The sequence below is a fragment of the Dipteris shenzhenensis genome, chromosome 7 (genome assembly GCF_047967505.1).
Source record: "Dipteris shenzhenensis isolate YYH24624 ecotype China chromosome 7, Dip_SZ_1.0, whole genome shotgun sequence".
Taxonomy (NCBI): Eukaryota; Viridiplantae; Streptophyta; class Polypodiopsida; order Gleicheniales; family Dipteridaceae; genus Dipteris; species Dipteris shenzhenensis.
In genome coordinates, this window is record NC_141602.1 from 33562639 (window position 1) to 33577162 (window position 14524).

Genomic DNA, 14524 nt, shown 5'->3' on the forward strand with positions numbered 1-14524 from the left:
TATTCCTTCTATTGTTACACCTGGAGTAAGGAAGACCAGGGATGTTTTGAGAGCACCTGGAAGTGAGCCTATTTTGCGCAGGTCTACCAGGGTTAGGTATCCTATGGATACGCTGAAATATGATGGATTTACAGCCATTCACTATGCCTATATGGTCAAAGTGATACAGGAACCAGAACCCACTTCTTTTGAGCAAGCCATGGGAAATGAAAAATGGGAGAAAGCCATGGATGAAGAAATGGATGCCTTGGATGCAAATCCTACATGGGAATTGGTGCCTTTGCCTAAAGACAAGAATGCAATTGGCTGTAAGTGGGTTTATAAGATCAAGCACAATGCAGATGGTTCTGTGAATAGATACAAGCCAAGATTAGTTGTCAAGGGGTATGCACAGACATATGGCATTGATTATGAAGAAACTTTCAGCCCGGTTGCAAGGATGGCAACCGTAAGAGCAGCCATTGCTATGGCTGCATCAAAGGGATGGTCTTTACATTAGATGGATGTAAAGAATGCCTTCTTGCATGGTGATTTGCAAGAAGAGGTCTTTATGGAGCAGCCAGCAGGTTATGTTCATGCTACTCATCCTGAGTTTGTTTGCAGGTTGAAGAAAGCCTTGTATGGCTTGAGGCAAGCACCTAGAGCATGGTCTGACAAGATAGGACAGTATCTTGTCACTATTGGCTTTCAGATTTCCAAGGCAGATTTCTCACTCTATGTGAGAAAAATAGAGAAAGGGATTATGCTGCTGGTCATTTATGTTGATGATTTGATCATCACAGGTGATAGTGATGAAGATATCCTTCATGTGAAAATGCTATTGAGGCAGAAGTTTGAGATGAAGGATTTGGGAGAGCTGCGTTATTTCTTGGGCATTGAGGTGATTAGATCACCAAGTGGGATACAGCTCTTGCAGAGGCAGTATGGACTGGACATGCTATCCAAATATGGGATGACAGGCTGTAAGCCTATTTCAGTTCCTTTGAAGCAGAATGTGAAGCTGAGCGCAGATGCAGGTGAGCTTCTGGAAGACCCTACTATGTACAGACGCATAGTAGGAAGTTTGATTTACATGACTATTACCAGGCCAGATTTGAGCTATGCTGTTGGGTTGGTAAGTCAGTTTATACAAGCTCAAGGAAACCGCATTTGGATGCAGCTAGACGCATACTCAGGTATGTGAAGTCCACATTGCAGTATGGACTATTTTATGAGGCTGGGGTTCAGATACAGTTGCATGGATACACTGATGCTGATTGGGCTGGTTGTATTTCTGATAAACGATCTACCAGTGGATATGTGTTCTCTTTTGGGAGTGCTACAGTCACTTGGAGCAGCAAGAAACAGCCTACAGTTGCCTTGTCGAGCACAGAGGCTGAGTACAGGGGTGCAGCAATGGCTGCATGTGAGGTAGCTTGGTTGCATAAGCTACTCTATGATATGCATCAGTGTACAAATGGGCCGGTTGTCATTTATTGTGACAACATGAGCAGTATACACTTGGCAAAGAACCCAGTCTTTCATGCTAGAACAAAGCACATTGAGGTGCATTATCACTATGTGCGGGAGAAGGTTTTACTAGGTCTTATTGATCTAGTTTATGTCAGCACAGAGGATCAGGTAGCTGACATATTCACGAAGGCATTGGGCGCAGAGAAGCTGTGCAAGTTTAGAGACCTGCTTGGTGTGCAGGAATTGGGATTGAGCTCGAGGGGGAGTGTTGAGATATCGAGCTCCACTCGCGATATGCCAGGGTGACCGTTGTGTACTTATGTCACCGACTTGTTAGTTGGAGATGCGGTTGGTACACCGCCCACGAATAATAGCTGGATGACAGCTATCCTTATCTACACTAGTTCGTGGCTCAGTTAGTATGCCACCTTAGTTAGTTGAGTTTGGTTTGAGACCCACATATAGGGTTCTTCTATTTCTTTGTACTAGAGTTCTTTTGGCTTTCACAACTAAGAAGAGGAAAACTGTTTTCAGCCTCCACCTTTGTGTGTACTCCCTCATTGTGCTTGTGAGAAAGCCTCAAGTGAGACTCCTTCCCTCTCTCCCACTATCTTCACAAGAGGTCCATCTCATTATTGCTCCACATGCCCATCTCATTGCTCAAAATTCCCATCTCATTGCCCACCTCATTGCTTTCCTACCATATAATAGGGGGAGAGGCCCATCTCATTGCCCATATCATTGCTCTTAATGTCCATATCATTGCTCCAGATGTCCATCTCATTGCCCACCTCATTGCTTCCCTACCATATTCTACTGGCAAAATAGGGGGAGAGGCCCATGTCATTGCTCCAAATCCCCATCTCATTGCTCCAAATGCCCATCTCATTGCACACCTCATTGCATTATTTGGCATCCATTGGCATCCATTGGCATCCATTGGCATTCTTTGGCATCCTTGGGCATCCTTTGGCATCCATAGGCATCCTCTTTCCCCCTATTCCAGCAGCGGAATAGAGGGAAAGAGGATGCCCAATGGATGCCTATGGTCATGTACATTGTACCTTGGGTTTTGTTTTTCTCATGGATGTAGCATTGGATGTAGCCCCTTTCATGGGGGATGCCTATGGTCATGTATGCCCAAGCTTATGATACCTTGGGATTTCTTTTTCTCATGGATGTAGCATTGGATGTAGCTCCTTTCTTGGGATGTAGACTCTTTCATGCATTGGGTGGAGCTGTGGATTGACATTTGATTTCATGCATTGGATCTAGCTGGGGAGCAACACTTGCCCAAGCTCATGGATGCATAGGGAGCCACTCAGGAATAGAGGATGTAGCACAGCTGCATGGGCAGCCACCCATGATATTAGAGGTATCTCTCCCCCTATCAGAGACCTGTGATATCATGGGTGGGCAACTCCTATATCCCCTATTCCTGGGTCGCTCCCTATGCATCAATGAATCTAAGGATGAGCTTGGGCATCCATGGGAATCCATGAGCTCTTTGCTTTCATAATTCTCTAGTTGCTTTGTCAATACTTATTCCTTACTTTACCTCTTAGGTATTTCTCCTTTTGTGATTCTCATTTGGGTGGAATAGGCAGATTGTACATTAGGATTTTCTCACAACATGGCTGCTCTTTACTGTTCTTATGATGCTATGTCAATACATTTTCTTGACTTTCATGAATCTCTCTTTGCATATTGTTGGTTGGAAGATTGGAAACTGAATTGATTTTTGTATCGGCCCAAGGTACAAGATCACCAAGTTTTTCTGCCATGGTCAATTATATTCTTTGATTGATTTTTCATTCAACAGCTTTCTTTTCCTCAAAATAGAACAAATAAAGAATGATGGCTGAGATCTAATATCCAATTTTGTTTTTTGTATGCTAGAAGTCATGACTAGGTCAGAAAAGAGGAAACCTCCAATAAGAAGAAAAAGACTACCAAAAAGAAGGTCCAAGCACCAGCAACACCATCACCCACATTTGCTGACACACAAGCCAAATCTCCAAATGCAAAGGGGGTTGAAGAGATGTCTGTGGAGAAAGAGTTTGCTACCAAGAAGGACACTAGAAAGGGCGATGGAGAAGGTGAAGAATTTGTCCCTGAATCAATGGATGGTAATGATGGAAGTGATTTTCTTGAGTCCATAAGTGTCAATAGAGGAATGGTGCCTCCCTGTATCCCTTTGTGAAGATTACTTATCAACCCTAAGGTGAGATAACTTAGGAATGGCCTCTCCACTCTTAAGGGAGCATTTGAGATTGAGGGATATGTCCCCACTAAGTGGTCCTTTATTCTTTCAATTGAGATGTGTGATGGGACAACCAAAGAGGTGGATGATGATATAAGAGCTTCATGGGATAAGCATTGGCATGCTGAGTTTGAGCATGAGCTTCAACAGACTCTTGCATAGCAATTCTTGTCCTGCAAGATGTTATATGTGTGGGAGGGAATCCATCAAACTGCCTCATGGATGGAGAGCATTAGGGAGGTCTTTGTTAATAACAAGGCAAGGCATATTAGGATTCATGCACATATTATAGCTCCCGAGGCTGACAATGAGTTGAGGTTGATTGCAGCTTTCCAAAGGTTTAACTTGTGAGTATCATCTTTCATTCTTCCACTAGTTGTTCCTAGAACATATTTGTACTTTCTACTTTATTGCTAATACAGAATCCATTGTCTAGATTGAATGAGGAGGCAATTGTCACAACAAATCTTAAAGATTACTTGTATCATACAAGTACACTTGTTGGTTGTGATGCACAAGTATTTATGGAGGATTTCACTAAGGAAGAGAAGAAAATTCTTGAACTTGTACAGCAAAAGGAGATTGGTCAAGGAAGAAGGGTTTGGTATCCCCTCACACAGGCTATTCTTGGTCGCATGGTTTACGTTAGGTTCTTATACTATGTACCTCTTGTTTTTATTCCTTCTGCTTTGGCTTCATCAATTCCTCTATATAGTTTGAATTTGTTGTTTTGGTGCATACTTGCTTTTGTAGGGCAAGTGGTAATCTGATTTTTAAGCAGCTTGTAAGAAGCTGCCTCCTGGGATCGATAAAGATGAAAGAGTTGTTAAGATAGCTAGGATTAAAAGAACAGTCACTCAAACATATAGGAGGAAGGTGCACAGGGTGAGTTTGTGCTTTTGCCTTTGTCTACTATTATTAATATGCATTGCTTCAAATGTCATGCTGAATTTTGTTTATATGTTTTTCACAGATTTTGTCAATAATAAATCCTGCTCATGGAAAGATTGGTTTGACAAATTATGGTCCTTGCCATATGAAGACACAACAGCTAAGGTTACACTTGACAAGTTGTATCAAGTGGCCATTGCTTCATGTAGCAAGCCTAGGCAGCTTTTGGGTCTAATTTGAATTTGAAGAATAGTTATGGAATGCCAACAAGTGACCATGCCTTCATTGGGTGGCTTGCAAAGGAAGTTTTTATGGACCAGGTTCCTAAAGAGTATCATAGGTTATTGTCACAGGTTCAGGCTTCCTTTGTTGGTGTTTCCCCTTTGGAGTTGCCAGAGCATCCAACACTATGCGAATATTTTGAGGATATTGTGGCAAGACATCGGATTGATTTTTATGAGCCCCTTGCCTCCTTCATGTCGATGGCTACCATGCTTGCAAAAGAGGTTGACCTTGTGAATGCAAGCAGAAGAGTTGTTTTCAGATACGCATTCATCTTTCATTGCCTAATTCTAGATTTTCTATTTCATAATGTTCTTATTCTTTCTATTGTTTGGGTTTTGAATAGGTTTATTCTTCATTTGCTAGAAACAAAAAAGATACATACCATTCCATCTATTTGCAAGGCATGGATAGTGCTCAAACCTCCTACATATTGCATGTAACACATAAAGTCTTTCATGAGGGCATGACTGCTACAAAAGGAACTATAAGGCTTTTAGAGTGGGAGAGAAAGCATTGTCCATGGTGGTTAGACATGAGTAGTCGAAAGTGTGTGGAGGAGGAGGCTTTAATGCTAGAGAGGTATACTTTTCCTGTTGGTTCTTTTTGTACAGATTGTTCTTAAGTAGTTTTCTATGCTTGACTTGCCCCATGTGTTTCTTGTTAAGGCATTCGAAAAGTCAATGTAAATCTAATTCGGGATCCTCTGGAGAAATGACCGAGGAGGAATGTAAAAAACTAGAGGAGCAACAAAAGATATTGGTGGAGAAACAAAAGTAAAATATAGGGAATCCTGATATTGCAAAAGCAAGGAGAAGGAAGAATACAGACTTGGGTGGAGATGGTAAGCTGATGATGACTCTAGGATAGTGAGAAAGCCTTTCTCCATTGATTTTATTTGGGTTCCACTGTCCATGTTGTCACTTTGGAAATATCCCCTCGTACCAAGGAGTTCGGTGAAGGTATGGGAGATTGACTACATCAAATTGGCCAAAGAGATAATGCAATCACAGCTTGCATATGGATATCAAGAACTGCCCAATTTCTTTGCACTTTTGCACCAACAAGGAAAGAAATGAAACTCACAACAATGCACATGGAGTGTGGACTATTGCATTGTGGATCTTCCCATAGGGTATGTTGTAGGTGGTGAAGGGGAGGTTCCACCTTGGAATGTTGTGAGACAAAAGATTTAAGGTTTCTCTAAGGCAAGGTAGATGCCTCAAATTGGTGTGTAGGACTTGGTGATTTAATAACAAGAGTTACCAATTGAGAATCAGATAATTGAGAGATGGCTTCAATAAGAGTTTTGGTGAGTCATTAATAGACTCCAACCGAGTTTCTATATTTAGTGTTTGGTTTTATAATTTTGTAAATTCCAAGGGAGGAAGTCCATAGTCACCATAGTTTGCCTCCTTCAAATCCATAGATTCTTTATTTGTATCCTCTCCAATATTGGCCTTGTTAGAAATCGTGTGCACTTCTATTGCATGGAACCATAAGTCTTTGAACCGAATGCAAAACACTTGTATGTGCAGGAGCCACATGAAATATCACGACATGTATCTCAACTTGTCACAACATATGACAGACAACTAAAAAAGCACATAGCCTTCTTTAATATGAGCCTTGACCTAATATTAAGTAAGCAACACTAAAAATTTCAGAAACTAACTCTTTATTTCATGGACTAATAGCTCATACCGAATGGTCTTGTCGCTGTATACATGGAGTTATGGATTAACTTGACTAACGACGTATTAGAGCAGCTACTCAGCCTAAAAACTACAAGATGATCAAATGATTCAATGCAACTCTCATGTGAACTTTGTATTGATGGTTAGGCCACCCAACCTCCAAAAGAAGGATCCACACTGCCTACCCACGGCTTTGTAGAAGGTCACCAACAGGATGGAGACAACATGTTGCATGCCATTTGCCACTTGTGCTCCATGCATAGGTAGACGTCTCGTTTCAAGTATGGGCCAATCATGGCGAGCCAATCAGCCACACTGCCGACCAATCATATGCACATAATTAAGCCAACCATCAAGGCCAAGTCTGCACGCACATGGACCAATTAAAACAAAGAGTCTACCCATTCATGGATCTTAAATAAAGGTAGACACCCCCATAAGTCTTTTCCTTTCTTGGACCTTTCTCACTCTCGATTATTAATCTTTCTTTCTCTAGACTCACGTTATGAAATGAGATATTTCTAGAAATCGTAAATTAAAAAACTATATCATGAAAGAACAATGCATTATCCACTTGTTATTCTTGGATTCGTCGTCAAAGTTGACTAGCTCTTTTATGAACACACAATTTGATTCCTCGATCTCGCTTTCCAATGTCAATCCGCCAAGTTTGGATCTCCAATCCTTTGCTGTGAAGTTGCCGAGGCTAGTGGTTGGAGCACCTTGGAAAGGAAGGGAGTGAACCTTAGACAGAAATAGGGGTATAAAGGATTGATGACATGGCTTTTTAAAAAAAGCTCATGTGACATTATGTGGTGTTGTGTGGCTTCCCTCTTCCTCCTTTATCTATTCTCTGTGCAGGCCACGATTTCTTCTTTACCTGTTCTCTATGCAAGTCGTGGTTGACATTAAGAAAATGTCCTCGTACAGCATAAAGGTTTCCAAGGCAGCCTCTTCTCCTACAATGATCATAAAAGACAACGCTATGGGCAAAAATTCAAAACACGAGAAGATTATCAATAGGTTATGGACAGCCTTGCACAAGCTTTAGCAAAAGAAGAGTGAGGCCTTGTCGTGCAGCTAGAAATGAGCACACTTTGATACCACCATGAAATCAACTACATAAGAGGGCCAAAATCACACAGCCATAGATTCCTTTGAGAGCTAGTTGCCCTACGTGTATTTCTAGTATTCTACATGAGAACCTTTCACAGGCTAGCCCTCTATAGAATCACCCCTTAACCCAATGCATGCCCTGTGGACCTCTAGTATGCCATGTGTCTTTCCAAAGACCTTGGTCGTCAATCCCTCAAAGCATCCCTCTCTAATGCTAGGCCTAGTTGTCCTAGGCACTAATCCTTTTAATTACTAACAATTAATGTCCTTCAACCAAGCCACAAGGTTCCAAGATTATGGTTGAAGTACTCCCTTTTGGCATATTTTTTACAATTTTTAGGGTATCATTATTGTGGTATACTCCAACCTAAGTTTTGGACACTATATTTTACGATTTTGGCAATATCTTGAGAAATTATGACTAGAAATCAGTCTCTCTTCACCGAGCAAAGCCAACTCTCAAAACAAAACAAAAACCAACAACTTTATCATGCAAAAAGTAACATTCTCAAGATAATTTTGAGAATTTTTGTACCTTTCTAGAAAGTATAATTCAAAACATCACTTTTGGCCTATTTGCTTTGTCACTATGTCATTTGACACCCAAATCATGTCAACTACAAGCAACATCATTCAGTTTTCAGCAAAGTCAGACAACTCAAATTATGACACTTGGAAATACAGAATTGCAAACAATTCCGGAATATGTAGAAGGTACACTTCTTAGACCATGGTGATCCACAAGCACATGAAGAAATTGCCAAAACAAGCGTAGAATGGGGCAAATATGCATGTCATTTGACAAACAGAATGTACAGATGTTATGATGGGGGGGGAAAAAAAAAAGGAAACATCAAAGGATGGAAAATGCTTGCAACTCTAGATGAATCAAAGAACACTTCTAGAATTTCAACGCTGAGAAATCAAAACAATCAAAACACAACAATGAAACTGGTCATGCCTACATACTAAGGATCAAAGATGTAAATACCCAACTTGCAAGCTGTGCGCTCTCTTCATATTTTGTCTAGTAGTCCGAGGCTCATTATGAGATTAACAAAGATCACAGCAAAGCTCTTATTGTGTGACAAGGATGAATAACACCTATCCAGTCTAGCTATAATCCTTTTGGGTCCACTCTCTAAGATCATGACGCTGAGCAGTTGTGTCAGCCAGCACCCTGGATTTACAATGCTGATCTCAAGTTCTTCCCAGAACTCAAGTCTACTATTCATACCGATGAATATCCAGATAGAGCTTACAATCTTTCCCCCACAAAAGTTGGGAAATCTTTTTTTAATTTCCTTGGTCCATCAGAAAGAGACAACACTGTTCAGCTACCATGGTCGCCTTCCCAGGAGATTTTTGGGACGGTTTCTTTTGAAGATTTATTTCTTGCTAGGCAAATCATGTCTAGCTTGACACTCTTAAAATAAAAGTTTTAAAATGGTTTGTCTTAGTCCTTAACCCTAGACCTCTTTATCTTTAAAGGCAGGCTGATCCTTTCTGATCAGGTATACCAGACGAGGCTTTGCCATTCTTTCCAGCTGTGCACTATCCCCATTTAGGATATGCTTGACTCAACTCTCAATATCTAGACTACAATTCCCTTACAGAAGCCTCAACAGTTGTTTCAACCACATGATCATCCAGCCCAATCATCCTGATCACCGTCGATTGAAGAGTAACTCATTGGGACAGATGTTGCCCTAGTCATTGGGAACTCTTGCAATTGCTGCATGGACCCTGTGGACCTGGCCTCCAGGCATCTGCATCCCCATTACCAAAGGGAAGCTGAGGCAAAGTTCATGTTACCATTCGCTTGAGACCTGGCATGCACAAATAACGCTAATCTGACCTCTCCCAGTGATCTTTCAAGGTCATGCAGAGCTGTTGAATCCCAGGGAGGACCAAATCTTGCTAGATGCACATGCTCATGCTGATTTTGAAACAATAGACAGATCCCATACCAAAGGAGAAGCCCAGATATTTCGCATAATCATAATGCGTGTGATCAAAATGCATTTATTCAACCATCCCTCATGCAGCAGCCTTGAAATAGAATACATAATCTTCCTCTCTCAGCATCAAACAGCGTTAAGCATTGCAAAGCCAGTGCCCTTCAGCAAGCACAGGTTTCATCTGCCGCCTGAAAACAATATAATTTTCCTAGATGTACTCATTGAGGATGAAGTAAACTGTATCAGCTAGCATCTTGAAAAGAATCACAGATCCAATAAGATGAGATAGCTACACTTTTTAGGTCCTGAACCAACCCATAGCTATTCTTGAAGACTGGTTGGCCTGCGAGACTCTCTACAACATATAGAATAGAAGCCAGCAAGCATGTAAACCTAAGAGCAAGAGGGGGTTAAATGGCACTTTCTTGAACACAGTTCATGGCAACCTGCTACTACGACAGGTCAACTGGGTATGCTTTGTATCCAATTGGTTTGTAATCATCTGATATTCAAAAGCTGAGAGGGGATTATGTTTTCGTAAACCCCATGGAAGAAAAACTCAGGTCGAAAATCTAGTCACACGCTAAGACCACGGAGAACAAGTTTGAGTCACCGAAATCAATCAACTAAAGACCCAACTCTTGCATTTCAAATCCTCGCATTGACCAACAATAGCACAGCAGAGCAAGCAAAACAAGTGCAGCCCTTGCAATTTCAACTAGTTGGTCTATGCACAGGCGGTAACATCCAAGACTAAGCATAAATGAAAAGCTTGCTATCTTACTTCACAGCGGGTACCCTCACAACCATATGCGATGTGGGGGACCTTTCTTCTCTCAACCACGTGGTAAGACCGAACCTTCATAGAATTGCCATATCTAGTATTCTATGCTAACATACCTTCAAATGCGGACAGGACTGAAACCATGTCCACAATTACAATTAGACATTCAGACTGGAACTCCAGTCATGTCAGCATTTTTGTGCAACTGTCATTTTATGGACAGACTCTGCACCTCTCGTCTCAAAGAGGATGTCATTATCTGTGTTTTAAAAAACAAGCGGTCACAATTTTGACAATTACAGAAAACAGTAAGGAGATTCCATCTGCTGTAGCAACACACACAGTAGCAGCATTCATACAACACTTCTAAGAAAGGACAACAAACAGACAATGGACTTCAAACAGATTAAGTTTCCTAGAAAAATAAAAATATTAAAAAGGTAATGCTTCTTTCTGATACTGACTCTACTGAAGGTGATACACCAAAATCAATGAGCATATCAGGAATAGATATCAGTAGGAGAAAAAGTATTCTTCAGAAAGGTAGGCGACGCTCAAGCTCCAACCAAGGAACTGCTGTATATTGTAAGCACAAAGCAATTACTGTCTTCCAGTTAACAGAATAGGCTAACCTCTTCATAACTGAGCTCAGGATATGAGACCAACGTACATATTCGGAAAAAATCTACATCCTTGAACCTGGTCACCAATACTTTACAGCTTGATAGTTTCTGCCACTACCTCTCTCCTCTCATATAAATTGAAGTATTTTCATGGTGAAGATTTTTTTTTGGCACCACATACACCAAGTCATGTAAACCCCACAACTCTCTAGAAAAAACCCCATTTTTACCACCTCTTCCCACATTTCAAAAATGAATCCTCAGTTAATCTTTACAGATGCAACCTCAGCAGTCAGCAACAGACATCACAGCAGAGAGAGGTGGATCTTCCCACTCAAACACAGATCAGAATTATGTAATTTAAAAAATGAAGAACGCAACTGTAGACACTGTTAATAAAAATATCAAATTTTATATAAGATCTGAACTCTTGAAAACAAAGAAAAATATGAAACTTGTTTCTATTTTGTATTTATATCCATCTGCGACTTTGATGTCCCAGACTTCCGATAATATTCAGTTCAGCATTGGCAAATTGTATTACCAATCTGTCAAGAAGTCTATAGATGAATTGAAGATGAAAGGATCGAAATGGCAAACTCTCCGAGTGGTAATTGACTAATCTATCCATTCTGAACGCCCAGTGTAAACACGAAGCCTACAGCAAGATATTTTTACGGAGCATCCTGCTTTGATGTCTGCTCACGAATCACTGTAAAGTTGGTGAGATGGGCATCGATCCCTCAGACGTGGAATTTGACTTAACTATTTCCACACGGCATTTCTGTACCATACTGTAGTGGAGTCCGAGCAGTCACCTGCACATACATCATTTCAAGTTGGCTCTGTACAAATCCACTTTCCACTAGGGCTGAAATGCCAAGGATGGGCACATGAGATGGTTACTTTTTAGAAACGATAACAATCTGCTGAGGATCTCTATCGTGCGAAATTCCACAGTTTCAAAGCCTGGATTCAAAACCTGAGCGCAATTGGCTGAAGACTCTTGATACGGATCCTAATCTGTAGCTTTTCCTCATGAATACGCCTGGACGTATTTGCCTAGCCACAGCTCGAGTTTGGTGCCACTTCCAATCCAATTCTTCAACTCGCGTTAATAAGACTATTTCTTCGGTTTACGGGGCGGCTTCTTAGCCCCCCAGACCTCCATACGGGCTGCCGGACAGCCACAAGGCGCTCGAAAAATAAGAACTGCTCTTCCGTTCGGAGGAGCCATCCGTCGAAGTTCTGCTTCAAGTTCCTTGTGGTCTTCTCCAAGCTCTACGCCACCCTTCCAAGGGACCTCCTGAGCCAAAGGTGAAGCTGATTTTACACACTGCTCCGACTCGAGTTGGATGTCAAACTCCATCGCCTTTTTCAGGCCTCTGCACCGTGGGTTATCACACTTCCTTGACTTATATTGGTAAAGTTCCCATCCCCCGATGACGCTTGCGAACATCAGAAGTACCCCAAAAATATATGCCAGAGGGGCTTGATAAAAAATCTCGCCGATCAACAGAAACGTCACGGGAAGAATCTCTGCAGCCTCGGAGCAGACGATCATGAAATAGGGAGTGACGAGAAACCCACACGCACTCACAACGAGAAGAAGTATGACAACGTCTACAGCCGCGGCAGAAGATTGCTCGCATAAGGGAGGGGAGGAGGAGGATTGCGGGGAACCGGCAGGCTTCTTGGATCGTCCATTGGCCGAGTGGCTAAGTTTGTGTTGTGAAGAGAGCGGATCTGAAATTGCCATCGAGTTGGCCATGTTCCTGTGCTGCTCAAAGGCCTTGCAAAATTCGATGAGGCTCCGGCAATCCACCACCATTGCGTGGATCCAATTGGGGCTAGGAATCGATTGCTTAAAGGCAAAGGAATCGATAGAGGGAAGCAAAGTTGGAAGACCCCTGACCTGAGGGCAGATCCAGGCAGAAAGGCTGTCCGGAAAGTAAACCGGATACTTCAAGGGAGAAACAAAGTCTGAGACAAGCAATTGGGCGGTGGTGAATTGACCCGGAGCAGCTTGCAAAAAGATGGTTCGAGCAAAGGCAATACAATTCTTGTTGCAAGACTGGCTTGAATTGGAGAGTAAAACAGCAGGATTGGAAGGAGGATCCTTGTGTGGCAGCGAAAGAAGATGGGTCTTTGCAGGGAGCTTCCACCAGAGAGGTTTGATGTGAGGAAAGACGAGGATGATCCCTGTCAAGAGGCAATTCTTGTTGTGCAAAAACCTCCTATGTGGGCAAAACAGGGGAGAGTCGGTGCAGGGATCTTTCCCACAAAAGTTTTGATATTGGCAAAGGTGCAAGAACTGCCCAATTGCAGGTAGAAAGGGGGGCACAAGACTTAGAATTGGAGAGGTAGAGAGGGGAAGAAAGGATCCATAAGATGCAGGGGAGGAAGATGCTTCTGCAAAAGAAGAAGAACCTTAACAAACAGAGAGGAGGAAGAGGATGTTTCTGCAAAAGGAGGAGGAAAAGACCTTGCACTAAAGGGGAGGTGGTGCAGAGATGAGATCCGAGAAGAAGGAAAGGGCCAAAGGACTGGGGATCTAAAAAGAAGAAGAAGAAGGGAAAAGAAAGACAGTAGAAGGTGATGGGTAGGTGACAATAAAGAAAAAGAAAAGGGAGGTTGTGGACTGTGGAGGAAGAGGACAAAGGAAAGGACACATGTGGAAGGTTGAGAGGCAACAAGGGCGGCAGGAGAATGACGAGGTTATTATTTTGGTAAAAGGTCAAACCCCATCAATCTGCCCCCCCCCCACAACGTATCTTAATGACTTCTCATTTCACAGGTTTATAAGGAACCTCATTTGCACACTTGGCAGATAAGCACCCCTTGAAACTCACTCAATTAGGTCTCTTCCATCTCACTCGCCCGCTTTGCAGCGCAAATTTCTTCCACCCAGAGATGCAGAGCGAATTTCGGAGCATAATTGCTTCTGCCCTTTCATCCTTCTTGCGATGGCAGATTTCCATCGGCAGTTTCGCGTTATGGGGCCCTGAGTCTATGGTTTGCTTTTCAAACCCTTGCTCGGCTATGCCCACCCTCGAAGGAACTATGGGGAGTTGGTTTCTTGGTCCCAAAGGCCTTCCACGTTTTTCATTTGTATTTGGCCAAGCTAACTTTGTCAAGGAGGCCATTATGACTTTAAAATGTTAAGTTAGCTTAGTCTTCTAGGTATCCACTTACTCTTCCTTTGATTAAAAGCTTCATTAAAAGTAGGACCAAAAGCCTAAACGTGGTGGTCCCCCTTGACATTGGAAATCTTAAATTCAACTAGTATTAGTTAGAACTCAGCTCCCCACCTTATATCAAGATGAACTTAAGAGCAAGGTGTAATAAGGACATAAGGACCAGCAACCTTAACACCACACCACAAGAATCACCAACACCTTATGACAAGCTAAATTAAAGAGCATAGTCATAACCAGCTCCAACTTTTACAAGGA

At 42.1% G+C, this 14524-nt stretch overlaps 1 protein-coding gene across 1 annotated transcript; it reads right to left on the bottom strand.

Annotated features, from left to right (window-relative positions):
- Nucleotides 1-11497: 11497 nt before the first annotated feature.
- On the bottom strand, nt 11498-13629 carry LOC147900251 (uncharacterized). Its single transcript, XM_087377436.1, has one exon. It carries the CDS (start codon nt 12898-12900, stop codon nt 12193-12195), a length of 708 nt encoding a protein of 235 aa, XP_087233562.1. The 5' UTR covers nt 12901-13629; the 3' UTR covers nt 11498-12192.
- Nucleotides 13630-14524: the final 895 nt, after the last annotated feature.